Source organism: Tyto alba, unplaced genomic scaffold, assembly GCF_018691265.1.
Source record: "Tyto alba isolate M040663 unplaced genomic scaffold, T.alba_DEE_v4.0 Super-Scaffold_26, whole genome shotgun sequence".
Taxonomy (NCBI): domain Eukaryota; kingdom Metazoa; phylum Chordata; class Aves; order Strigiformes; family Tytonidae; genus Tyto; species Tyto alba.
This window is the reverse complement of record NW_024881300.1, coordinates 19,186,484-19,214,195: the sequence shown is the minus strand read 5'-3', so window position 1 is coordinate 19,214,195 and position 27,712 is coordinate 19,186,484. Positions and strand designations below refer to the sequence as shown.

Sequence of the window (27,712 nt, the reverse complement as noted above, 5' to 3'; positions counted from 1 at the left end):
TTGTAGAACACAGATGGCAAACTCTTACCTCCTTCTTGGTAAATTCTGGTGGATGGTCATTTTTGTCATCAATAAGAATAGTGGCAGTTGCTGTGCCAGTTAGTCCCACATCAAGACCACCCATATCCTTAGCTTCTATAACTAGCTCGTATTTCGGGGTTTCCATAGTCTGAAAAAAATAACAAAAAAGGAAAAGTTAAAAAAAACCCACCACAACATATTACAGACTTGTTTTAATTCATATTAAAATAATAAATAGAAAAATTTGAAATTAATTTGGCCTGATAAAACAGAACATAGAAACAGATCTGTTACCACAGTATTTTACTAAAACACAAGCACACCTTTCTATGAGCTTGGGCTGCTACAATGGAAACCTTATTTGGAATGTAGTATGAAGGAATACCAGTGAATGTTGGTAAACAATAGATAATCTATCCTGTTATTTAAGGAGATGAGGAACAAGGAAAGAAATTAAAATATACCTGCTCTTTAAGAGTAAGCTCTCACTTCAGTGCACCAATATTTAGCAGCTTGCTTCATCAGTGTTATGATGCACACATAAATAAATACTGATGTCACAATCTACATATAAATTCACTTTATTTTATTAAATCACATTAATTCTGTGTATTAACATCTAGAATGGTAATCTAGGTTTGCTTCACTGTAAGCAACAAGAAAGTAGATTCTAAAATGGGCAACGACTGCCAGTTATTGTGCAAAGCAATAGTAACAAGCGCAGTGTATAGTGACAAGAATGATTTACATATATAATATTCAATTCCTATGTCATTGTTACTTATCTGACTGCCTACCTATTGTACAACCAGACAGCATAGGTCTGTAGCAAAAGCCATCCTTAATTTCCCTCTCCCAAAAGACAGCTATAACTTGGAAAAAAAAAAAATGTGGCCACTGTTCTGCAATGGGAATGCAACAGCATTTCTAATTCACCTCAGGCATGAAAGCAACGGGGTAGTAGTGCATCCCATTAAAGGGAGCTATTATCAGCATCAATACCTGCTCCCACAGAACTCAGAGAATTTTGACATGGATTTCACTGGAGACAAGACTGGGCACCTAATTAAAATGAGCATTCTCCCCATTTGTACGGCTGCCTTCTATGGAACCATCTGCCTGAAGACCATATGTGCTGCATCATCAGTGGAGGACACAGATGGAAAAGTGCTGCAGTCACCTTTAAAGCTATACGATATGGTAAGAATATCATATGTACTCAGGAATGTTTTTGAAAACCTTTGAAAAATAAGTCTGGATCTTGGAGGCAAAGCAACATAATGATGTCTGAAAGAGTGGCTAGGGCACCACTGCTAGAAGGCTCTTTTAATCTCAGACCAGCTCTATCAGCCAGCTGTGTTTACAAGAACCAAGGGTACATATCTTTGACATCACTCATCCTATGTCCTTTATATAACATTTTTCCAGAGTATTAACATGCAGGGAGACAACTGGTGTGAAACTCCATATAGCAACACCGTGACCTCTGTTTACCACACAGACGCTGCTTTATAAAGAAGAATGAAGGAGGCTGAAGTAGGGCAGAGAACACAGAATCACATAATGGTTTGGGTTGGAAGAGACCTTTAATAGTCACCCAGTCCAACTCCCCTGCAATGAGCAGGGCTATCTTCAACTCGATCAGGTTGCTCAGAGCCCCATCCAACCTGACTTTGAATGTTTCCAGGGATGGGGCATCTACCACCTCTTCCAGTGTTTCACCACCCTTACTGTAAAAAAACTTCTTCCTTGTATCTAGTCTGAATCTACCCTCTTTTAGTTTAAAACCAGTGCCCCTTGTCCTATCACAACAGCCTTTATTAAAACGTCTGTCCCCACCTTAAGCCCCCTCTAAGTACTGAAAGGCTGCTATAATGTCTCCCTAGAGCCTTCTCTCCTCCAGGCTGATTACCTCCAACTCTCTCAGCCTTTCCCCACAGGAGAGCTATTCCATCCCTCTGATCATCTTTGTGTCCCTCCTCTGGACCTGCTTGAATAGGTCCATGGCTTTCGTGTACTGAGGACCCCACAACTGGATACAGTACTCCAGAGGTGGGGTCATGACCAGAGCGAGCAGAGGGGGAGAATCCCCTCCCTCAGCCTGCTGGCCACACTTCTCTTGATGCAGCCCAGGAGACAGTTGGCTTTCTGGGCTGTGAGCGCACGTTGCTGGCTCACGTCCAGTACTTCATCCACCAACACCCCCAAGACCTTCACTGCAGGGTTGCTCACAACCCATTCATCCCCCCGCCTGTATCTCACCATTTAAAATTTTAAGAGACTTATTTCTCACCCCTCATTTAGCAAAACAACCTCTCGGGTTACGCACCTGTCTCTGTAGCTAAGTGATTTGAAAGCATTTGCTAAATAGTACATTTTGCATTATGCGTTTTCCTGGGTACATCACACCTTTCTTGAAGCATGTGTAAGGAGGAGATCCCACTCTTTAGTACTTAGATCTTGAAGCTTTTTTATGCCATGAGAGAAGCAACCCTATCAGTGGCTCATCAGAGCAGCTATTATGAAGTAATATATTTGGATGTAAAATCAATGAGTCAAGATAGAAGACATATTTAGTTCTAAAAACATATGGACTACCAGAAAAATCAGATGCCACTGCCACATAGGGGATCCTAAGAAATGTTTTTCATTAAGTCTTCCAACATTATTCCATGAAATTAATCTCAGAAGGCAGCAAACCCAGAACAGGATTTAGATTTATAACATTATATAAATATATGCAAAGAAATATTACTGACATGTCTCCAACACAAATTCAGATTACAGAGCTGAACAAAATTTACAGTTTTCATATATTTATTTTCCAAAATGTATCCAATGTATTAAAATCCAAACAGAGCTTCTCTCCACTCCCCTAGCTGCAACTTTTTCATTATTTTGATTAGGAAGTTGTTATTATTGTATGGAAATCATGCAAAGCCATTTATCACTTGATGTTTGTAAGACTCTCTGCTCAGAAAGAGGCCCATTTTTACTCACAAATTGGCCTTTTTTCCTTTGAAAACTGTCCCATTTTCTATTGAAAGCAAGCCCATTTATGTTAGAAATTGTGTCTACTGCAGCAGAAATTTCTGTGACAGGAGTCCAATGTTTAAGCTCGCAACGGAATGTGAAAAACATTGAATTTTGAGTAGTATTTCATATCATTATGAATACTTCACACTTCCCTGCTATGCGGCACTTTCTACATCTAGTTCTGTCACCAAATATTTGCTTTGTTAGAGAAAGCAACTCCTAACAGATCCAAACCCGAGAGCAGAGGCATGTTCCCATCAGACGCTCTCCTTACACTATGAGACTGCGTGTAAAGGACTTTTTAGCATTTCTCATACTTCTAGTCCAGCTAATTCAGGCACCAGTGGCAATTATTTGGAATCATGTGATTTATCACATTACTGGTAAATCCTGAGACAGGTGAGAGGGAAACTGTGGACTGAGTGTGGTCCCTGTGCTCTTACTAACCCCGTTCCTCAGCTGATGACCCTGCAAAGGGCCAGGGTCTGTCCTGGGGGCACCCCCCAGGGTAGGGGCTGCAGTGCAAGCTGTCATGGCAATTCCTCGGCTTTTCCCTCTTCACAGGGCTCTGGCCTTCACCTCGGTGCAGCCTCTCCCTGCACTTGCTCCCTTTTGTGAGAAATGAGTGCTCCTGGAGTGGGGAAGTGAAGGAGAAAAACATCCTTCCTTCACCTTCTCCATCCCTGCTCCACTGTGCAGGCTAGGGATAAATACAGCACCCACTATTAGTAGCATTTTGGGGTTGTTGTTCCACCATGACACTTCCTGTCACTAAACCCAACCCCCCTGTTTCTCAGAGCAGTGACCTGGCTCTGAAGCACACTTGCAAAAACAATCCAATTAATACCATTTGGATAGTGAGATGTTAGAAATATAAATATGCAACAACTCTCAACAAAGCAGGTCTACAGCTAAAAAGGATAATAGATTTTAATAAATTAACATTAATTGCTGTTTGTGTGGCTTGTTATTTATCAACTGTGACTGTGGAGTGTAACACTGTTGAGAGGGCTTATGCAATTGCAGCAGGAGAACCATTGCTTACCTAATAAATTTTCACTCTAGTCATTTAGCCATGGCAGGGGTGACACTGGCAAATTGTTTGGTTTGCCAAGGAGATGAGCTGTGTCTTGAGTGTTTTTCTTTGATGGTCCACCCACTGCCATTCTCACTAGTGTTAACATTCCTATCAAAATTCACTCCCCTGCTGCCTGGACATAACTGGTTCAACACTAGTAAGCAACGAGAGGCCAGAAAGGCACTTTTTCAGAATTCAGATTCCTGACAAAGCCAGCAGGATCTAATCACAACAGAGGGAAATAAACTGTTCGGTGCAGATACACACAGGTGGAACAAACCAAGTTATTACTTTTAGATAGTGCTGAATGAAACCAGATAATGGTAGTTTTCTGCTGAGCTTTAATCTGCTAGTATTTCCTACAGATACAATAAAAAACTATCAGTGACTTAAAAGCAGTAAGCCATGGCTAATATTTCACACCACCAGCAGTAATGGTCCAAGTCTTGGCATGGGCTGTCACCTGCAAGCTGTAAGGCATTCATGTGCCATTTAAATCCAGTTGGAATTGACAGCATCCTCAGTACAGTAGGACTCAAAATGTAAGATAGGAACAAGTGGAACTACTTGCATGATTAGAAGAAAGGTTTAGGAACCCTTAGGTGACCACTGGTATTTTCAAACTTGTCCATGTTATAAACTTCCAGTTATGTACATGGTGTCTCAGAGCCTTGGTAATGTTACAACAGCAGATTCCTTCTCTGCAACTTCACATGTCCAAAGCTTTTAGAAGTGTGATCGATGTAACTCCCCTTGTTTGTTTATCTAGTAAGCTAGTGTAATCGCTCAGGAAGTTAATGTTTTCACTGAGGCCTGGCTTTTATCTGTCTATATTTAGACATTCAAATTAAGTGTCTATTTTTGGAGCATCACTTCCATAGAGTCAAAGAAGAGAATCCATTTCTGTATTTGCCTGCACAGATGACCTCAGGAGCTCAGTGCTTCCTAGTGCATGTATCATGTTGTATGACTAAGCTGGCTGAAGATCTTGATGGCTTGATAAAGATCACAAAAAGTAGCACCAAAGTGAAGAACAGAAATCACATTCTGGAACTGTATTTAAGAAGCATAACCAAGCAGTGAATGATTGTTTATACAGATTCAATGGCCCTGGTAACTTTACTCTTGGTTGTGGGAGAAGGTAGGAAAAAATCTAGCTTTGCTCAACTTCTGAAGTTTAAAAATTTTGGTCACACTTTTTATTTGAATAATAAAAAAAGCAGAATAAGCAAAACAGATTTACAAGAAAGAAGAGCATGAGAAAACTCTTGTAACAGAGACCTCTTTTTGCCATTGGCACCAGAAGCAGTTTAAGTCTAATCTATAAAGTTGGCATATAGATTGCACATGTATGAAAAGCACTTCATTCTGGCTGGAAATTTAAATTCTGGTCACTGTTAGAGTCTGTTAGATACAATGTATATTGGGAAGCCTATTTACTAAAATAATGCTTCCTCTTTTCCCAATATAACTATCTAGTTATTTTCAGGAGATAATATATTTTCTGGGAGGACTCACTGTGGGGTGTTTGAAAATCCATTTGCAGTGCTGAAGCTAAATTAAGAAGAATTTGGATTAAGGCTTAATCTTCCTTGTAACATATGAAGATGGACTGAATTGAGAATTTTAGGTTACTTTAGCCTTTTATTTAATCTATAATTCAAAAGATGTTTAAACGGGAGTTTAACATATTTTCTTGTAGATCTTCACAACACTGTTTTCACTACCAGTGTTTAAAGTATATGTAGGGGGCTTGAAAATGAAACAATTTGGCAAACATCAGTTTACCCTTTTGCATTTACTGACATCAGCAGCGTGCTACCTAGCTCAGTATATTTTGTAGTTTCTCTTTAAGTGATTTTTAGTATCCTGCTAAGGATTTCAGATGGTGAATCCCTGCCTCACACCAGCACCTAGCTCCAAGCTGCAGAAGGCACCAAAGTCTGGAAAACAACAGGACTCCAGAAACCATCTCTTTAGTGTTTCCTGTGTTCCCTATTAAGTGCATTTAGCTAGGTCTTCACCCAGTGCTCTCCAGTCATTGTAAGACGCCTATGAACTGCATGTCCAGAAAAGGGAACACAGTATCACAACACCTAAGACTTCATTTGGTGCTTCAGTGCTTCACCTAAAAAAACCTGGGGAGAATAGAAATTCCCAAATTTACATAAAGTACCCAGTTGCTCAGATCAAAACAAACATCGTTTGGGAAGCAAACACCACAGAGAATGTTCAACTCTTGTAAGGGCTTTAAGTATCCTTTCAGGCTATCTTAATACTTATTACCAATAGAGAGAGCTTTTTACTGTTTCATGGATATTAGTATTTTCTGTAACATTGTAACAACGCATTAATACTCCTATTTATCATTCTGTTTATAAACCATGTTTTCATGCATAATATTGTATCAGTTGTGTGCTGCCATATCATAGTTGTTACTAATGCCTTTATAACATATTGCTAACCAGAAAGAAAAATTCTTAGGATTTAAATAATTTGAGTTCATGCTAAATAAATGCTTGCGTTCATTTAAAATGATAATTGCATATAGTACATACAGAATATGTCCTATTAAGACATAATCAATGTTCTTGTTGAGGAACAATATCAACACTGAATCTAACATTGTTCCAGAGTATACTGTCAGGATTCTGACAAATGTAGAATAAAAAAAATGAAGCAATGTGACTATTAACAGCTCCATCAGACATAATGCTTTTATAATTGTATTATCAACATTTATTTTAAATGCCAATTGCTGCTGTGTAAAAGGGGCAATGTACACAGAGGCTTTGCATTCAGAGCTTGAATTGCAGTTTGATGAATACAAAAACCCAAACAATTTTGTAACGTAAATCCTCTTTAGCTCACCAATTTCCAATTTTTTACATCATAAAGGAAGGTCTGCAGTTTAATCACTGTAATAATATACTTCTGTTATGAAGAAAATCAATATCTATTTACTACCCACAGAAGACATACAATTCATAGGTATATCTGGAAGCAAAAGGAAGACTAAATTTTCGCCTTCAGCAGTTGCTGTCAAAAAAGGAAAGAAATTGTTCCAAAGTGGTTGATGTAAATAGGTTTCCTGGCCAGAGATATTTGTTTCCCATTGAGAGGAAATCTCTAACTATTTAACACATGGGACGTATAGGATCAAAACTTGAAGTCTTCATAATACTGACATAACTACAGGGCTAATATACATGGATATGTTTGTTATAATTTACATGGAAATACAGGAACTCCATGTGAATGTTTCCAGTATTTTGTGTAAAATTATCAGTTTTCACTGATACGCAAATTAGGATTTAGAGTTGCCATTGAATTTCTATCATTTTGGAGAATGCTGCCAACTACAATGGTGTGACAAGCTTTCCTTTGAGAAATATTAGAAATCTGAAGAGAAAAACTATTTATTTACTGCTCACTCACTGTACAAACATGCACATTTCAGCTCTTATATACAAGTACCACAAATTTGTGCAGACATTAACTTCACTTAAGGGAGCATCTTTACAGTGAGAATGTTATTAATAAGGAATTTCTCCTTCAGTAGAGAACATTGATTTCTAGGATAGAATTGTGATTGAAGCTCCGTTTAGTCTGACATATTTCCATTTAAATTATTATTGTTAGTTAGGCTACTACCAAAAATAAGCCCTGGGGAAAGAGTAAATATTCAGTATTATAAACAAAATCCTTGATTAGTACAAAAGATATAGCACCATTAAAGTCAGTACCCCCTACACCGATTTTTACCAGTCAAAGAAGGTATTTCCCTGAGTATAATTTGTTTGGAACAGAGTGGCATGTTGATCTGAAACAGCTAGTCACTAGATGTTCATGGTTTGGGAAAAGAAACATTTTCCATGTCTGTTGTGCTAGAAGTAGAATGTACTATAATAATTTTGAATAGCAATCACAATGTTCTAGTGAAAATACTTGCTGTCAAATGTCATTAAAGCATAATTTAAAAAAAAAAAAAAAAAAAAAAAGGCACAAGCTGTTTCAGCTTTCCTTCTGGACCAATGTATGTAATTTCATTTTTTTTCAGGAAAAAAATTCAGTTGTTCCTCATAATTAAACAGTACTGCAGAAACCTTTCATTCTAGTGTGAAAGCATCAATTATTACGTAAGTACTCTTTCTGGTTTTAGACCATTTAATCACTCTATTATTATTACATACTCAGAGGTGTCAGGAATACAACTACCACACTCATCTCGCCTAAACCTTCTGTCAACAGCAGACAATAGCTATAGTGAGTGTCTACTCCCCAGCACTAGGTCTGAATAAAGAGCACTACATTATTGTCTATATGCAACTATATGACCTGATATATGCAAAAATTATCTTTGTGTTTACATGTCACTAAGACTGTCATTACTGCTATGCCACTCCAAAGATTGTCCTGAGTTTAAAGAACACATACAATCGTGCTTGTTAGATCCAAGTCTCTCCAACATCTGTGTTACATGGTAGTCCAATTTGCTACCACAGAGCTTGCTGGAGTTTGCATACCTTCCTGTAGTCACAGACATTCCCTGTTGGAGATGAAGCATGTAATTCAGAGGGAGGTGTGTTGGACTTGCTCCACACAAACATAATTTGGTCATGAAGCTTGCCCAGGTTGGAGCATTCTTTCCATTATCCACAATTCTTCACAGCTCTGACTTTTCACAAAAGTGACATGCTGCCCTAACACACCTTCCCATGTGCTGCATATTCCTAATGTCCACATTTCCCCTCTCACAGTGCTGGCACCAAAGAGAACCCTCAACCCATCTTGTACATGAAGAACCAAGCTTTCCCCCCCCCAAATCACTGTTTCTGTAAAAAAATGTTCATTTCAACAAATCAATATCTTTCCATAAAAACTGTTCTCCTGTAATAACCAATAAGATCTACTTGCAGTGTTAATTATATATTTCATTTTAACAGTCACAATTTGCAATTCAAATAATCTGCAGGTCAAAAGATATTTGCTGAAAAAATGTTGAAATAATTTTCAGCCATTAACATATTAGAGCTGCACAATCTGTTTGCAGACAATTTGTGAAAAGAAAGAAGGGCAAAGTTGCTCTAATAAATTATTAGTTGCAAATTATTGAATCACTCTTAGTCCCCGCCATAGGTAGAAATGAGTCTATTTAAATCCAAAAACATAAAAGAAGAGACAAGTTTCTCCAACACAGTAACCTACCATGATTATCAGGAGAGACAGCTTTTCAAATATCTCAATATTAAAATACCTCTGCCAAGAGAACTCCCTAAGTATATGAAGGGTGCAAAGGTCACATAATAAGGATCAGTACACAGAGATGAGTGAAGGCGTTCTGCTGCTACTTTAAGAGAGAAAAAATCATGAGCAACCCCCAAAGTATTCAAGCCTGAAAAGATCCTTAGCCTAGCATAAATCAGCACAGCTTCACTGGCTTTAAATTGGCTACCCAAGTTTATTTACACATTTATTAAGCTATAACTTACCATGTTTATGAATGAATATGTATATATGCTTTCATGACAGAGTATAAGATGTTTGTGTCTCCTGTAAATCTGGCAGGTTCCCATAGATTTACATTTAAAACAAAGCAGAAATAAGTGCAAGGGGATACCTTACAAATCATCGTGGATCAAGAGCACAAGAGCCAAAAGTCCTAAAACACACACTTTGACGAAAAAAGTCCCCAAATTCCTCAAAACAGGAGGAAAAAGGTAATATTTCCTGCCTTGCTGCTGGTAAAATCACACTAGAATTAGGGAAATCCTGTTTATAAGTAATCACAAGAGGGTGTCTGTGCCTGTGTTTGTGCAACACACACTCTGGAAACTAGAGACGTTCTAGGCATTTAACTAATTGGGGAGGGGGATCAATCCATGATATAAATATACATACCAAAGCAATAACATGCAGCTGGTCAGCACTCTCCTCTGTTTACTGGAAACAAATTGCTTCCCTAAATTGTGTGGACAGCAGCCAATGTCAGTTATCAGTGATCTCATTGATAAACACACATTATAACTGCAGCCCTGAAACACAGGAATCCTTCACTGAGTAAAGAAACAAAAGGCTGTCAGGCATGCTTATCAGTTCTTGAATTTGCTCCATCTTGAGTCTGAATCAGGCTCAAGAACCCAGAAGCATTCCCTGCAGGATTTGGAGGAGGATAGCAGGCAGATCTGAAAGGTAAATACTGCCTTTCACCAGACTGTGTCTCAGAAAAAGGCATCTCCAAAGCAGGGGTTAAAAAAAAAAATTAAAAAAAAAAAATGCTAGAGTTTTATCTTAAGGTGCCAAGAAGTGTTTCTGAGAAAAGAGCTAAAATTTGAAGCAGTTCTACCTAAGCTTATTCCCAACACCTCTCTTTCCTCTTAAAATCTACTCTGAACCAAACAACAAGCCAATATCATAGCTTAAACCCTGGACACTATAAACCTCTGTACTCCAGGACTGCACTTAGTACACATTTTTGAAGGAATGTATTGCACGAAATTAAGTGAAACCTAATGCTGATTATTTTATTATCTGCTACTACCAAGCAATCTATCATCTCACCAGAGTTGAATTTAGATTAATCAAGTTTATACCACTGAGATCTGCCTCGATGCCAATACAACACTTGTACTAATCTACCTCACCATTCCAAGACATCACAGATGCACACAGTGCCTTTCTTCACCTTTTCATCAAACAACAAATCCTAGATGGATGTTCAGGCCAGTCAAATTCATTTAAATCCATCTAGCTGACAACAGCGATCCCAGAGGAAGCTGCTTGACCACATGCCCATGCAGGGTTTGTGTACACACTTGCTTCAGTGGTGACCAGGAAAGACCTTTTGAAATGAACTTTCCCATTGTTTGCACCTACTATGCTCCAGATTGCATCACTGAGAGTGTGGCAGCTGGATTTCTTTCAGGTGAAATCCAACTGGAGAATATGCCCTGGATGTCACCTAATTCTTTCCAGCCATCAGTGTGATTCAGTCTGGGGGACCAGACTAGAACTGTCTGAAGTGAAATACTGCAGTGTACGGTATGGATGTCAGGTCCTCAGCATGAATTATTTTGTTCTACAGATCTCTACTGGTCTACTCTATCTGCTATCACAGAAAGAGCCTTACAATTCACAATAAAGTAGACAGCTATGGAGTTTACAGTACCTAACTCGTGACAGCAACCTCTTACACTAGACCAGGCAAGGAGTCAACAGCAGAGACAAGAACTGATAGAAGCCCCAAAGTTCCAAAGGCTGTGACACCACAAGAGCATGGCAGTCACAAGACAAGGATCAACCATCCGATAAGCCATGCGACAGTACCTGATGCAGAATCTTCAAGTAGGTGCTTCATCCTTACCCCTAAACAGCATCTCTAGATCTACAAAAGGTTAGCATTATTCCTGTGCCCGGTTTATACTGAAGAATGTGAACAAGGCCATTTGTTCGCTAAGGTCTGTGAGTGATCCCAGGGAAACAGGTTTCTCGAGGATCTTTGCACAGCAGCTGAAAATTAAAGTTTTCCTTGAGTTTCCATTTATAATCATCTAAACCAATATTCTCTGCTTAGCTAATAAAAGATAATAAGTTTTACGATACCTCCCTAATGCCAAGTCTTTACATAATCTGTTATCGAATGAATCAAAATGAAGCTTACTGGGTTAACGTCAGAAATCACATTCTCACAAATTAGGTGCACTTAGATTATATTTCCCTCCATAAACATTCCAATTCCCACAACAGAAAGCAATGTTATAAAGGTCAGGCTGGAAATTGTGTTTCTGCTGTGTAATATGCTTTGCAAATTTGTACCAGTGGTCAAAATGCCCAGAAAACTCAATTACTGACTTGCTATGACAACCATACATCAGCAGGACTAGGCAGAGAGGGGTTATTTCTAAAATTAGTACCCTAATGCAAAAAGCATATTCTATGATTCCAGATGTACAACCTTTGCCTGATGTTTATATTGTTAAATATTAATGGAAGCACTGTCTGTTATTTCAGGCATATTATCAGGAACATAATATTCTAGTTAAATAGCTACATTCTAAGTTGGAGCTGTAAGGGGAAAAAAACCCCTTCATGTCCATTTGAACCACTTACCATTTAAACGTGATACTCTAATAAAAATAGTGATCAAATGTTACTTTTAATCACTATTATAATTTTTCCTTTAATTTTTTATGCAAATCTTAGTTTAGAGTTTAGTGTCCTGTTGCCAGTAATAATTCCAGGTAGCTTTTGAAATAAAGGACCCTGCTGGGAGTGTAATGAATCAGTAAATGATACCAGCTTTGCTCGTGGACAAAAACAATTCTAGTGGCTACATTCATACTCTCATTGGGTTATACTGCAGAATATAAATTGATCTAATTCTAAATCATCCAAGGGAAAATGATGTAAAATGGATTTCAATTACATTATTGCTGTTTTACCAAAAAGCTTATCACACTATGGGGTGAAAAATCAACACCTCCATAGGATTTACTTTCTGATGAAAGACATAACAATGGAATTTTCCATTTAAAACTACTCCAGTCAATTTCATTCTTTTCTTACTTAATCCCACATATCTTTTTATCATCTTCCTTTCATGATAAAAAATAATTAAATGCCTTATTTGGAATTCCTACCCTTTCTGCTTTGGTTAGTAAGTTACATTTTTGCTAAACTTTCATAATCCTACCTATATCTTCTAAGAGCATCCACCAACAAAAAAGGTCCAACTCCATCCCCCTAAAGACAGGCTTTCTTTTCTCGCAACCAAACCAAGATTTCTGGATTATTTTCACATTCAAACTTAGTCTGTCTGTGCCTTGGGCAGATTTTGCACTGTACTACAGTTGCTTTTTGGTGAACAATAAGGGATGTTAACCTGCTACAGGTTGCTCCTTTCATAAGTTTATGTCTGTGCACAAGAACAGTATACAGCTTCTTTCTGTAAATCAATCTTCAAAAGCTTTTCACATTGACTATAAAATAAAGAATAGATATCTAAGCCATTTGTTTTATTAGCAATACCAAGGTACAATCTACTAATAGTATGAATTTAGTGTGATGACCTAGAGGAAAACCAATAGAAAATAAATGTAAAAAAGTAAGTGTGGAAAGTTCATGCATGCAGAATAATTTTCTTTTCAAGAATTTTGGAAGATTCAATAAATGCATCGCTCTTTGGATAAATAGAAAAACTAAAAAGAAGGCATAATCATCAGAACCTTGGCAGGTACTTGACATAAAATATAGGACACATTCCTCGAATAATAAAAAATAATACTGAGGTATAAACTTCCTTTCTGTACAATCCAGCAGCTGTATGTTCTTTTAAATGTTTAGCTGTGTAGTTGTCTGACCCCAAATCTTGCTTAAGACTGTCTCAGTGAAATAAATTCTGTTTTTATAGGAAGTACGTTATATTTTTGCTCATTGCAATGTAATGGTATTTATTAAAGAAATTACCTGAAGTAATATAATTCTCAAAAAGTAAATATTTGGCTAACTTTGCTTTCCCCCATGAAGTATGACGATAGAATATTTACGTCAGGTTCCTGAGGACCTGTTATCCTGGTCTTCCTCTCCAAGGAAATATTCTGCCAGGAGGTCTGAGATGTGAGAGATCTGGGAGGCTTATGATCATCCTCCGCAGGAGATCAGCAAAGTTAATGGGAAAGTTCCCTTCAGCTTCAACAGGTTTCTGTGACACCTTCTAATGGGTAGCAGACTGCAAAACTATCTCCTCACGTAGAAACACTCAGTGATGTAGTCTTCATTTTAATCAGCTGATCATTTTAATCAGGACATTGCACTAGCAAAGGTCCTAAGAAATCTTACATGCTCTGCTTTAATAATGAGACATCAGTTAACCTTTTCAAAAATTGCCTTGTTGTAACCGTTTTATATTGCATATAAAGTTGCATATAAAATGTACAGAACTGGTATAAATAAAGTTATAACAACCTAAGACTTTACAGCATATTTTGTCTAAATATTGTACCAAAATATGCTTCATTCTTGCTACTTAATGTCAGAAATTTCTGGAGGCCTGTTGCTCTACAGAGTGGTTTTATATACAACTTTCCCTCAGGAGAATTCCAAAAAACACACTGTAAAGAAAAAAAAAATATCATTGCTAATTTTCAGAATTAAGAAAGAAATAAAGATAAGAGTTAATGACTGAGAGAAATCCACTGGTTTGTATTTGGACAAACTGTAATTAAGTGAGTAACATCTACCATCAAGAATAGACAGTGGGGAGGTGAATGTATGAAGTAGGATATGAGTGAATGAGGGGGTGAGCAGAGGTCAGGGAACTACGATGGAGTGAGTCTGTAAAGTGGTTTGCAAACTCGAAGTCCCATTTCCAGGAAGTTCTTGTAGACTAAAATCAATAAGATCAACGAAGGAGACAATGGTATGGGAGGCACTGTTAGCAGGAAAATAAGTGGGAGGAAAGCATACTTGACTGCCTTGAAGAACTGGGAAGAGACATCCATAACATTATTAAAATAACTTTTCCAAGGCTAGAAAGTGCTAAGTTGTAGCTATACGTGGATCTGAGAAACACTATCATACTTAGATCAGCCATGGGAAGCACTGTGCCACAGGGACAGTTTTCAAAATCACAATCCTGTCCTGCTCCCTTCATATCTTGCTGTTAAGGTAAAGGATTAGCAGTTTGCTACTTGTCCAGCAGCATATTGTGCTCCATGAGTCTATTGCTCGCTCCTAAACTGTTCATTTTGGTTATCTCTGCCAAATATCCATCCATCTGTTCTGGAGAGGTGTGTGTGCAGTGCCTGACTATTCCTGTGTGCCTGGAGGCCTGATCTAAGGAGCATGGATGTCTGAAGAGATCCACACATCCTTGTATTCCCTAGCATGGCATTTAGCTTGGCTCACATGGCAGAAGACAGATACACAACTATAGTTCCGATAAATTCTGGCCATAATACAAATGTTTTGATAATCAAGTTTGCCCACAAGCAAGGCAAGAGCTTTTAATAGCGTGAAACAAAGTGGGTCAAAATCCTTTCAGTGCAGTGTATCTTAGACACATGTATATAAATTAGTTTTGTATTTTGTATTACTGTCTGACATCTCATAAAGATTTGTGATTATGCCAAATAAATGAGCAAGGCATCTTTTCAATTCTCTTCAGATTAGCATTTTCTGTACTTTCTGTAGAATGTATAGCAGGGCAATGAAAGAAACCCGCAATTCATATTTAAGGATGCCCTTCAACAGCTGTCAGACCAACTGCACTTTTGATACTGACCTCAATCAGATCAAGATCTAATTCCTGACATTTCTGCAGGCCAGAAATTATGTGCCATTTTGGAATGCCCTGCAACCTTTTCTGAATCTGAGAAACTTTTATTCACATAATTAATTTATATGCACAGATCTCCTACTGCAACCAACAAATGGGTCAGAGTTGCAGGATCAGATTCATATCCTGGAACTACTTCAAAACATTTTTGTAAAAAGGAAATCAAAGTGGGCACAGTAACTGTAAATCTAATGGGATTTAAATATAATTAATATTGAATACTAAAAATTAGGGTGTATAATCATAATGACAATTCAAGCTTAAGAAGAGTAGCACAGTAATGAAAATATTAAAAGCAATACCCTCTCTCTCTCTCTCAACGGAAATGTTTGAAACTATGATTTAATACAATTCCACTATTTGAACTGATATTAACAAATGTTAGTCTCATTATAAATCTAATATTATTTGCATAAACTTTATGGAGAGAGGAAGAAAAGGAACAGAAATTTCAAATTCACAAGAAAACTGCAAAATAGAATTGAATTTTCTGCTGCCTTAAAAACCTATCTATGTCACTAAGTTAAACAGATATCTAGAGGTAGAAAATGCTGAGTTAACATTACAATAAACAGAACTCATTGGAAGGGAAGCTACAATTAAAACAATTAGCTTCATCATATAGAGAAGATAGTTTTAAAATTACTGCCTCTTTCAAATGTTCAGCATCTTAAGCCTGGCAAGATCCTGTTTGTCAAAGCAGGAATGCAATTATTGGTGAAAACATAAAAATAAAATTTGTATTAGATATGTGTTAATTTATTAAAGCAGAAATATGGTACACAAATGAAAGTAAAGCAGAATAAAGAAATCAGCATCTATGTCTTCTCTCTCTGGGAATTCAAAGGCTGGCAACAGATTATAAAGGCAGAATTCAGTTATTTTCCAGTATTCTCCCTCTCCCTGAGCTTTACCTTCTCTGCATCTATCTCTGTTTCAAAAATATTTCAAAGGCACTGAATGTGAAACTTGCACATTCAGCCGTGCTTCCTGTCAGGAGGGATATCACAACGGGAGACAAAATCGAGCAAGGTTATCTCTCCATGGGAGTGAAACTGTCTGCAGTTCTTCAGATTTGATGAGGGAATGCTGAATGAAATGCATGATTCTCAACTAATACTGATATATGCAACATGTTAAAAACTGTCTGTAAGGTCTGACTGTGCCCTGGAGCATAGCATGTCCCAGGATGGATGTGTTACACTTTCTTGGGGCTTAGAAATGCAATGAACTCAGCTATTAAGATCAAGTAAAATAAAATCTTCCCTTAATAAACAGTTAAGTTGGCAGTTTGCACAATCCCAGTGTCTCTGGATGGGGACCACGGGAACAGTGCCATTGGAAGTCAATCACATTGCTGCCTGAAGATTGATCCAGCTGAGAGTAGTCTGGAGGCATACTAAAATATATATAGTACAAGTTCAGCTTTGCCTGGGACAAGTTATGTTATTTGCTTGAAAACCCTTTTTGTGAAGGAGGCCCTACAACAGGGTGTCAAAGGATAATGATTTTGAACTTCACTGCTTTCCCCAAACCTAAGGTTTTGCTCTGTTTGTAGGACAGGGTAGGTAAAACAGATTTATAATATTCACAGAGTTTATCAAACACATTCTATTTTTCAGTCTACTCTGATTCCAGGTGGTGAAGAACAGCATATAGCACCTATTTTAGTAGGCATTCAGATCCTCCATCATACTGGGTAGACCACTGAACTGTACCCACAAAGAGATCACTAACATCTCATTATTTGGTCCATAGTACATAATTCACAATGTAAATTTTCCGTTTCTGTACTTAGAAGAAGAGCACTTTAAAGGAAAATATTATAGCACAAAGAAAGGAAAAGCTAGAATTTTTAAGGTGCTTTCCAAATAATAGCAAATTACAAAGTGTTTTTTGATCAGTCCTAGAAGAGCGAAGGGGTATATTGAGTTTAATCAATATTTTTGAGATATGGTTCCACAGAAGCTAATAATTGTAACCAGAAATTTATACAGCTGAGACATTCCTCCATCAATATTCAAACTAGACTGTTGATGATACCTGCTAGATGGAATATAACTTTTCCAAAACCAGCCCTACATTAAAAGAGCCTCAAATTCTGCCCATAAAATTTATTTACAGATGCCCATTTTACCAGATATCAACGTATTTGGCCCTGACTGTGTCCAGAGTAGCACTGGACAATTATTGTGAAGAAAAATGTATGTCTTCACTTGCTGGGATGAAAAGAAATATTATGGTATCTTTGACTTTAATGTAACTGGTAGACTTTTGCCAGCAATCCAAGAAACAATTGACTACTAATAAAGGCACTTCTGAATATCATGCTCTCTTCAATGGAAACTATTGAAACGTGCAGTGAGGACTGAGCCAGGATGTCTTCAGTTCCACTCAGGAAGCTAAATCCAGCAGGCATCTAATTCTGCCTTCTCACATATGCACTCTTGGTAGGAATTGCACATGGGCTGCTAGCGTGAGGTATCCCACGCCTTCTAAATTTACATGGCTGCTGTTCCATTCATTCACTTCCCCACATAGACAAGTTACCAGGAAATGTAATTTGCTCATGATTATAAAATGAGATCTCTTGATTACAGGCTAAAAAGGAAGAGGAGAAAGCCTACAAAGAAATCCACGTTTACAGTGAACCATACCTCAATAACTCCCACGTAGACAGCTGTATGGGTTCAAGTCAATGACCATATTTAGGAAATAATCAGTATTGGTTAAGTAACTTTAAAAGGAGCAAAGGTTTCATCCTTACAGTGCCTTTTAATAGGACTTCTTTATACAAGGCTTCCACTAATGTAAGTATTCATCTATTAAAAAAATATATTATTTAAATCTATGACAGAGCTATATGCTACTCTAACTGTGCATAGCCATCTATTTAGCATGCAGCACGACAACCAGAAGTAATGAAATGTGTACTAACATGACAATCCTGATGTCCAATACAAACATCCATTAACTGGATATAGCAACACCCCATAGACAGGTTAATTGAAAAAATGATAAATGACAAGACTTGAGGTTGTGCTGAGAATCACTTGTATACTTAGAAGCAGATAAGAGAGTTCCAGTTCCTAGCCTGTAACTCTAGCCACTTCCTCTTAGTTATAAACGAAAAAGAGTAAGACTCCCTTCCTATTCTTATAATGACTTGCACAAATTCCTTGCTTTGAACAGCTGATGTACACATCCCTCATATTACTCCCCGGATTTACCTATTGACCAGCTTGCCTGTCTGGAAGTTTGTGCTCCCCACAAACATAACATTATGGTAAAAGAAAATAGTATGTGTCCTCCTAATTTCTGCTGGTTATGGTTTCTGTGATTCAGTGGCTTTCTTTTTTCAATATTACAAATTTTACTGAGTGATTCAGTAAAATCAAAAATATAATTGCTTTAGTAAGCAGCAGGTATGGCAGGTTTTCAGATCAGGTCAGCTGCTGACGGCTTGTTACTGAGTGACTCTAATTGGAATATTTCCCTCAGAATTTTAAAGGCAATAAGCTTTGGGAATATTTGCATAACTAGTTCGGTTAGGTATATCCTTGATTATTAGATTTTTTAAGGAATGAACATTCATATGCTTATTTTCCTGACACTAACTTTAAATCCTCTAAGCCACTAGAAAGTAGTTTGTTTCCACCATCTAATTGCTATCTTTTATTTGATGTGACAGGGCTCTCTGATGATCATGTAAAGTTTGGTATGTAAGTATTCAGATGGATGGAACATTTTTTTTTGATCTGTTGTTTTCACCTGGAGGATAATGCTTGAGCTTCACTGTACTTGGGGGGGGAAAAAAAAAAAAAAAAGTAAAAAAAAATTGAAATTCTTAAGCCACTTGCACTAAATTTCTCAATGGCAAAGTGATACATGACTTATTTCTGAAGAAGTAATAAAAATATTCTAATATTAAAGAGATCATCACACATGCTTGAAAAATTCTGTGTGCATGTCAACCTTTGAAGGCCTGTGGAAAGATCTCTGTTATTCATGCTACTGTAAGTTCTGCATACCTTCCAATTCTTTATACAGAAAGCTTAATGGCCATGGATTATTTGCCTCATTGGTTATGGTGGTAGGAAATAAAACAATGGGAAATATTCATTACAATGCTCTCATGTATTGAACTTCCACTTGGTTGAAGTATTAAAACAAGCTGCAAGGAAAATTAAACCTCAGAAAGAAATGACAGGTGTATTTATGAATGCAAAAGACAGACTAAAGGCTCTATTTCTCTTGGTTTGCTGTGGTTACACTGTAAGTGCTCTTCACTATCGACTTACTCCTCTATCTACCCAACAGCTTTTCATTCACTTCCATTACCAGGCGGCAGCCTAATAACAGAAATTGTGGGCATGTGGGAGGTGAGATTAAAACAAGAAAAAAAATCCACCAAATGATTGGAAAAAATAAAAGAGAGACTCATTGTTGCAGTTGGTATTTCAAGAAGAAAGATATTGAGTTGCATATTATACTTCTTTCATATGTAATTTCAGAATTACAGTCTATGTTTTACTACTAACACTACTGGTTTATGATTAGGTAACTTCCATCCAGCAGTCTGTGTTGGCAAATTTGAAGTCATTAATAATCAGAAAATTCAAAACATGCTGACTAAAGAGTAATCTCAGGAAAAATATTAATGGAACAAAAGCTGTGTCTTAGGTCTGTTATGTCAAAAAATTAACTTTAATCTCTTTGGCAATTAGCATAGATTGTGAAAAAAAAACAACATAAGGGAAAATTAAATGGCAAGCCTTGATTTGGAGACACTTGAAACAATGTCTTTGATGGATTTCTTCCTATAATATTCACAGGATCTCAGAAAGCAGTACAGACTAGATTGTTTGGGTGTAGGGGAAGAACCTAGCATTTTACATTTCATACAGCTATATGCAATCACAGCCAGAGAGACATAATTACTCTTTCCTTTTGGCTAAGGCTGGTGGAAGTATAACAATTTCCCACTTTTTGCCAGTGGTTTATCCCAGTAGCAAATTGTGCCAAGTTCTGCACTCTGACTGTCGACCGATGACAAGCTGCTAAACAAGGCAGTCACCTCTCTGCCACATACATCTGCCCCAGTGAGGGGTTAAAATGTTATCTTGTATATGTTAGATGTGCGGACTAAGATCTGGTAAAAACAAATGAACGAACAACATAGGAGAATTCTTATTGCTATGCTCACATTTGCAACTCCAAGTCAAAAACAGTGCAGTGGGTACCAAAACCATTTTGCAACACATTTCTAAATGGTATCAGTACAAAGTCAGGGCAAAAGGCTTATCTCTATATATTCCTCAGTTCAATACAGTTGTATATCTGAAATAAGGCAAATTCATTAACCAGTCAGAGCCAACTTACAGGTGTGATGAGTTTTGCTTTCTTAAAAACACAGGCAAAATCCAGGACAGCGATGGTTTTATCCTATCCCCTGAGATCAATACAATTGATGCTCTAATGCTTTGTAATAGGAAGCAAATTTTAAAGACAGAAGTAGGGTACACTTCACTGTGGAAATCTGTCCCCTGCATTTTTATGTTACCAATAACGCTTCTACCACCTACTCAGGCCTCAAAGTGATACACACAGAAATTTTTATTCATATCTGCAAATTTGTTAGGCACTACACCTTTATCTCGTTCCAATAAAATCAGTGTAAAGCTGCATCTCATGCACCTATAAAAGGGTTACAGCCACAGTCTTAGATATCATGGCTTCCTATTCAAAATCAAGGTGAAATAATAAACTCCCCTTCAAGTCAAAAAGAAGTGTTAAACAAAGCCAGCAGTGTTTGAAGCTTGCAAAAAGAGAAAAGAGGGATCTCTCAAGAGCAATGCACATGCCTTTCTCTTGGCCTGTAAGACCTTTATCTGGAACTAATTAGCCACACGTAGACTTGAAAATGGGACAGGCTTTCAGATAGATAGGAAGAATCAACCAACTGTAACTAAGTGAAATGAAACTAGAGCAAATTCTGGGCAGTAATCAACCCTGATTCTTCACTGACGATGAGCAAAAAGCATGTGAGAAGTCCACATCCTTAAACAGTTGGCTCATTACTACTTTTTGAACACCCTTGCTCTGCAAGGACAGATTATACAATAAGCATTAACTGGCAAGAATTTAGTTTCAGAATCTCAGCTGGTAGCATCTTGCACAGCCTAATGGGAAGCAATGAAATTGTACTGTACTTGAGGAGGATCCAGCCCTCTTGTCCCCATCTTCAGGAGCCGCTGTTCCTTCAGGAAGCAGGAACAGCAGCTCCAATAACAATAACAGATCCAATAATCAGGCTACTCCCTATGAGGACAATAGCAGCCACTTGGCAGCAAGTTGTTGATATCCCTTTCAAGCACCGGGATTTATTTATGACAACCATGGTAAATGAACTCTTTAAGAACTAGTCCACTGTGGCAGCAAACTTTCACATCTGTTTTATTACCTCCTTCAGTCTTTCTATGATAGTGGAGGTTTTTTTTTTTTTTTTTGTAGTATGTAGATTATGTAATACAGCCAGGCCTGAACTCAAAATATAGGAAATTAAGATACATAATTTTTGAGAAACACGTGCAATATGTTTTGACCAAAACCCCCCAAGATACCATTTAAAACAGTAGAGAAATATTAATTTATGGTATTATTTTATTGTGAATAAAGATTGTAGGTTTATCAGTTGGTAATAGTTTGCTGTGTGGAATCAATAGTCTCAAACAGGCAGAATGATCCCTGAAAACCTTAAATTATGCTTAAGTAAATAGTTAAATATAGGCTTTTAATGAATGCATGCGAATACTCTACAGTATCTATAGCTGGATATTGATAGTTTATTAGCCAAATATTCATTAATTAATTTTTTTACATCCTAATGGTTAGTGCTTTCTTCTGTCAATAAGAAATGGCTGTAATTCAGAAATACTGCCGTAGGTCAATATTGAACTGAATCCACATCACTCAGTAAAAGTGATAAATAAAGGCCATTTAAAATATAAAACCTTAAACCCTGGTTAGTACATCTGATGACTGCCTCATTAATAATACAGCAAAAATGCTTCAGGGATTCATGGTGGCAAGAACTGATGATTACATCTTTTTTCAGATTTAAAGGTGGCAAGAAAGTGCCATCAGAGATCTGGGAAGGGCGATAGGGATTTAGTCTTGCTTGCTTCTTCCTGAAGATAAGGTTACTTCTTTCCCAGCACTCTTACATTTCATCTTTAAAATAAATTAATATTTGTAAAGGCCAAACTTGTGGTTTCATTTTTCACTTTGACAGCTCCTGAAATGCAGATAGATTTTGTATCATATAGATTATTTCCCCTGTTTTAGTTTAGTCTTCTTTTGTTCTAGTGCCATACAACAAACCACTGACTTTTCAAATGACCTTGTAAAAACATAAGATCAGAAAACAAAGCTATCCAAACTGGACAGGAGCATCACCTTCTCATCTTGAGGAAGCTGCTTTTTGTTCTTATTTTCTTCCCTTCCAGCAGTTCCTTTTTAATCTCTCATAGCAAGAGGTTTACCAACTCAGGATCCTTTTGCAAAATCCTGGTGAAATTTTTAATAGTGAAAATTCTTAGTACTTAAGCTCAAAGGTGAAATGGAAACAAGCTGCTTGTTCCACCTAAGTCCTTTCACTTTTTCTTATTTGGTAGTTGTTTCTGGAGGTTTTGCTATGCCAAAAGGAAACACCAAGCATCGAGATTTAAGTAAAAATCAGCCGAATCTGGCACAATCCATAAATATAGATTCCAGTAGATGAACCTATCATATAAGTCAAGGTATCCATGAGTTGTAGGTGCATATCACCTCAAAGACAGCAAGTGTTCTTATGTGCATCAGCCAAGAGAAGCTTGAAAATACTGCCTTGATAATAGCTTTGATATTTTGAAGGGAATATTATTTTATTTGCCATTGAAAAGGATATCTTGTCTTCATTTTGTGAAAGAGCATGCAGTTTCAGAAGCATTTTTACCTTCCAACTGCCTGGGTGACCCTTGGGTGCCCAGGAGAAGCTTTAAGAATTGATGAAAGATAATACAACCCTGTTGAGGTATTGAGCTTCCACTTGTTTTTATAGAGAGTTGTAGGCAAGGATTCTGCTTCCCAAAAGATTAAACATTTATTTATAAGAAACTTCTCTATATAGTGCATACAAAAATACAATGGAGGAAACCGTCAGATTTATCTAATACATATGTTAAAGCATTAGCACCAATGTGCTGACTATGCAGAACATACAATTTCTTGGTCTAGAAACTTGCTCTAAGTACTGTGATTTTGATTTTAAATTAGCTACTAAATTATGTGTTTTACTAAACAGTAATTAAAAATTAATTTTTATTAATGTTGTGAATATTAATCCATGCCAGGTTAATTTGTTTTATATAATTCTTATAAAGCATGCATTACTGCTCTTCTAAAATATTTTTGCGTAACATTTCCTCCAAGTGGAACTGGAAAAGGCCTCTATGTATCCAACAGTTCTCAGTGTGATTTATTTTTGAGAAACTAACACCATATGGGCTCTAACAGCATACACTATAATGGTATTGGTCACTGGCTTATTTTTCTGTACTGTTTTGTAGACGCTGAGGACATGAGGTGAATGTAAAATCTGACTGTACGGTATCAAAGTGATGGAGTATTAGTCAGTAAAAGAGAAAACTTCTCAAACTGATGATTGACTAGGGATATGTTTTCCTACAGACATATTACGTTGTATAATGAAACCATAATATGAGCATACTTTATTCTGTGTCTTCATTAGAAATTTAAACAAGCTGTAACAACACAAAGTATAGGCCACAGTGTGCACAGCAGAGCTCAGTGGGTGATTTATTATCATCTTAAGTAGAAGCAGAATTGGACTTGACACTGCAAACTTTGATTCACCTGCATCAAGACAACTGTATGCCACTAATTCCAACATTAAATAATGCTTAGAATATAAATTAGTAGTGGAACAATATTTTCCAACTGTTTCAATTTATTCTAAAGCAACAGGCATGTCATGACAAGATAGAAATTCATTAAAAAATTCCAAAAATATCAGGCGAGTATCTGATGTATCAATTGTAAAGTCATTCAGTCGCATTATGTAGCTAAAAGGCTAGAATTTTATATTGCCAGATTAAACAGAAATCACAAATCAATTGGTATAAGATGCAACACTGAAAAATTTATGTAGCAGCAGGAGAAAAATGAAGCACAAAGTATTTAAATGTTTCCCCAGGTCACGGAGCAAATTTGTGTCAGCAGATGATTCTAGTATCTTCACTCCCAGGACAAAGCTGTAATTGCAAATCTATGCATCTTGGAATAGCTTCTGACTCCTAATACAAAGCAGCTTTTTATTTAGCAAAGGCATTCAGTCTTTTACCTTACCCTATATATGGAGATTGAAATGAGGCATGGTTATTAGTAGCCTAGGTTTATATTTGGGAATAGGAGGATGAGGACAAAATGAGATTTTTGAGGTACTGTCATATATTTACTCTAGTGAACACACAGCTCAGATACTAACTTAAAGCTACAGACTAAAAGGAAGAAATTTTTCTTTCAGTAATAGGCAACTTTTCAACTGTTGTTGAATGTTGCACTTGGAAACACAGAATTACAATATAGGTAACACAGGTAAGATTCAGCAGGGAAGACTGACAATGATGCACAGATGTCAAGGTTGAAAATCTCTGGATACATGTCTTTAACTTTACAACTTTAACACAGGAAAGTAAATAAACAGGATTGTCTCTCTCATGGACTGCTTGTGCAGCTAACCTGCACATATCTGGGCAGACCTGTCCATTGCTACTGAAGTATAGCAGACACTTTTTTTTTTCTATCTCCTTTTTATTCCTCCTTCAGCAACACTTGTGTAATGAGGAGCTATTTGGCTTGGACTGGTAACAGTCTTTTTGACAAGTGATCTCATACTTTGGCACTGGCAATAAGTGAACAGGCAGTTCCAGATATATTAACAATTTTTGAGACTGGAACTGATTGAAAAGTCTGTCTACTCTGACTTCTATGACAAGCCAGATGATGTTCCCCAGTTCATGCAAAGCTGAGTTCTTTGGATTGTATTTGGTTTTAAAGTTCTTCGCTTTGATTCTGTCAACTCTCATTACCTAATGAGTAACAGACTCTGCTTCTTGGGAGGAAAAGAATCCCACATTTGTAGAAAAGTCAAGCATTAAGAGTTAAAGAGATTCACAAAATAGACTGATCTGTAACTGAAAATAGCAAACTTAAGTCCTTTATATTTTAAAAATAGTATTCCTTTTCATATTTGTGCATCTGAATTTTAAAACACTGCCACCTCATTCCATCAATCTCCCTCCACTATTTTCTTGCCTTATACCTGAACTCAGTAATATCTGTCACTGTCTTCTCTGATAATGAATTCCTCTGATTTACTTTATTTCGTCACCTTTAAAAAGGGCACAATAAACAATAATGCCCACCTAAAGACCAAAACAGAGGATAATGAAAATTCAGTCACCAGAAGTGCAAACTGCAGTCTATCATCGACCTAATGATAAAAGACTGTTTAAATATGATAAACCTCTTGTTAGGAGTTAAGATTAAATAAATATGAAGCCTGCCTCATTTAGGTCACTTGGTCTATCATTTAGTTTAAGTTATGTGAGAAATAAATAAAACATTTCATGATCTATGCTGTCAGGAATTCCTTAATGTTATATATAACCATGCACTCCTCACCCTGCAAACACAAGTCTTAAGCCTGCACTCATCAGATCAGCCCATATTTATCATTAACTTTAAGGGGAAGGGGGAGAGGTTCAGTTTCAGTTACATTTGTGTACAGGCAAAATGCCTTGGTTGACAGTACAGTACAGTCAGTGGCTTCCACAGCAGCATCTTTCGCACCACTACAAAATTATTTTTTTATATACCACTTCAATTATAAACACTTTGCAGAAGACCTGAACATCAAACTACCACTAAACTGCATTGTCTTACGCCATCTTCAAGGCGGAACCTGACACTGATTATTGATCCTGGCCTGAACACTGTTCCTGTCTCTGCTGGCACTGTTGCTATTTTTGGAAAGAATTGCTTTTCTGCTCTAAGACTTACCAGTGACTCTAATTCACCAAAACACCCTGAGGCACCTCAAACAATAACGAAGCCCAGCACAAGAAGTGATCCCAGAGTGTGCTATTATGTGGGAAAGGGCAGCAGAGGAAGAGATGTTGGTTAGTGTCCTATAAGGACCAGGGTTGTTAACATAACCCTCCACTGAACCTCATCAGCCCTGTCTGTCAGCAGTGCTAATTAGTGGCAGTTCCCCAAGGTGTTGATGTAGGTACACTGTTTCCAGTCCCAGCACTAACTTGCTCATTGCTAGTGCAAAGCTGCATGATGCTTTAGCTGAATCTCCACTACTGTGTTCCTCCTAAATTGGCTGTTTGACTAGAAAGTAATTGTCAACTCACAGAAATTCAACTTTTCTTTCTTTCTATTCTCTCTCTTGCCCATCTAAACATTTTGGCCTAGTGACGCTTTACAAAAGGCGACCAAAAAAAATTGATTTTAAGTGGATAAAAATGTACTCAAGAAAAATAAAAGCAGCACCGCTAATAGCTTCTCAAAACCCACATGTGACCACAGGCTAGGAGTTCACCTCCTGAGGCTCATGTAATCTTAGCTCAGGCTGACCTGGCTTAAAGTTCCCAGCAGAAGTCAACTTCTGGTTACTACTTTAGATCATGTATCCAACACAATTTCCACCCTGTCACTGCTCCTGCTGCATATCTGTGACTCAATTATGAAGTACAACTTACCACTATTGGTGTCTTAGTGGCTCTCCAAATCAGCTGCAGCCGTGTTGGGCAGTGTCTAATGTCAGCGACTGTCAGTCACTAGCTTATTGCTTCATGGATTCAGAATTTGTTGTTGTAAAAGTCATCTGCTGAAGTATACTTTGAACAAAAATATGCTTGAACTAATAAACAGGAAAGAGTGGTATTAAAATAGGGAGTAAATTGATATTTTTCCAACCTACCAGCAGATTCCAATCTATCATGGTCAGATTAGCTTCCATTCTTGACTGCTATTTATTATTACTTTGCTACTTAAATGGGGCGGGGGGGAGGGTGAAATCAACAAAACCAAACTAAAACAAATCCCATCAATATAAAGTATGGATGGAAAAACTGGCTGCTGCCAGGATAAGAAGACTGACTGATGTGAAT

At 37.3% G+C, this 27,712-nt stretch overlaps 1 protein-coding gene across 2 annotated transcripts in view; it reads right to left on the bottom strand.

Annotated features, from left to right (window-relative positions):
• CDH13 (cadherin 13) overlaps positions 1–27,712 on the bottom strand; it is a 517,510-nt gene that overhangs the window by 100,710 nt on the left and 389,088 nt on the right. For both annotated transcript variants that reach the window (XM_032990683.2, XM_032990682.2), the window contains exon 8: positions 29–169. In XM_032990683.2, coding sequence (XP_032846574.2) covers positions 29–169 — 141 coding nt within the window. The remainder of the gene's footprint in view (positions 1–28; positions 170–27,712) is intronic.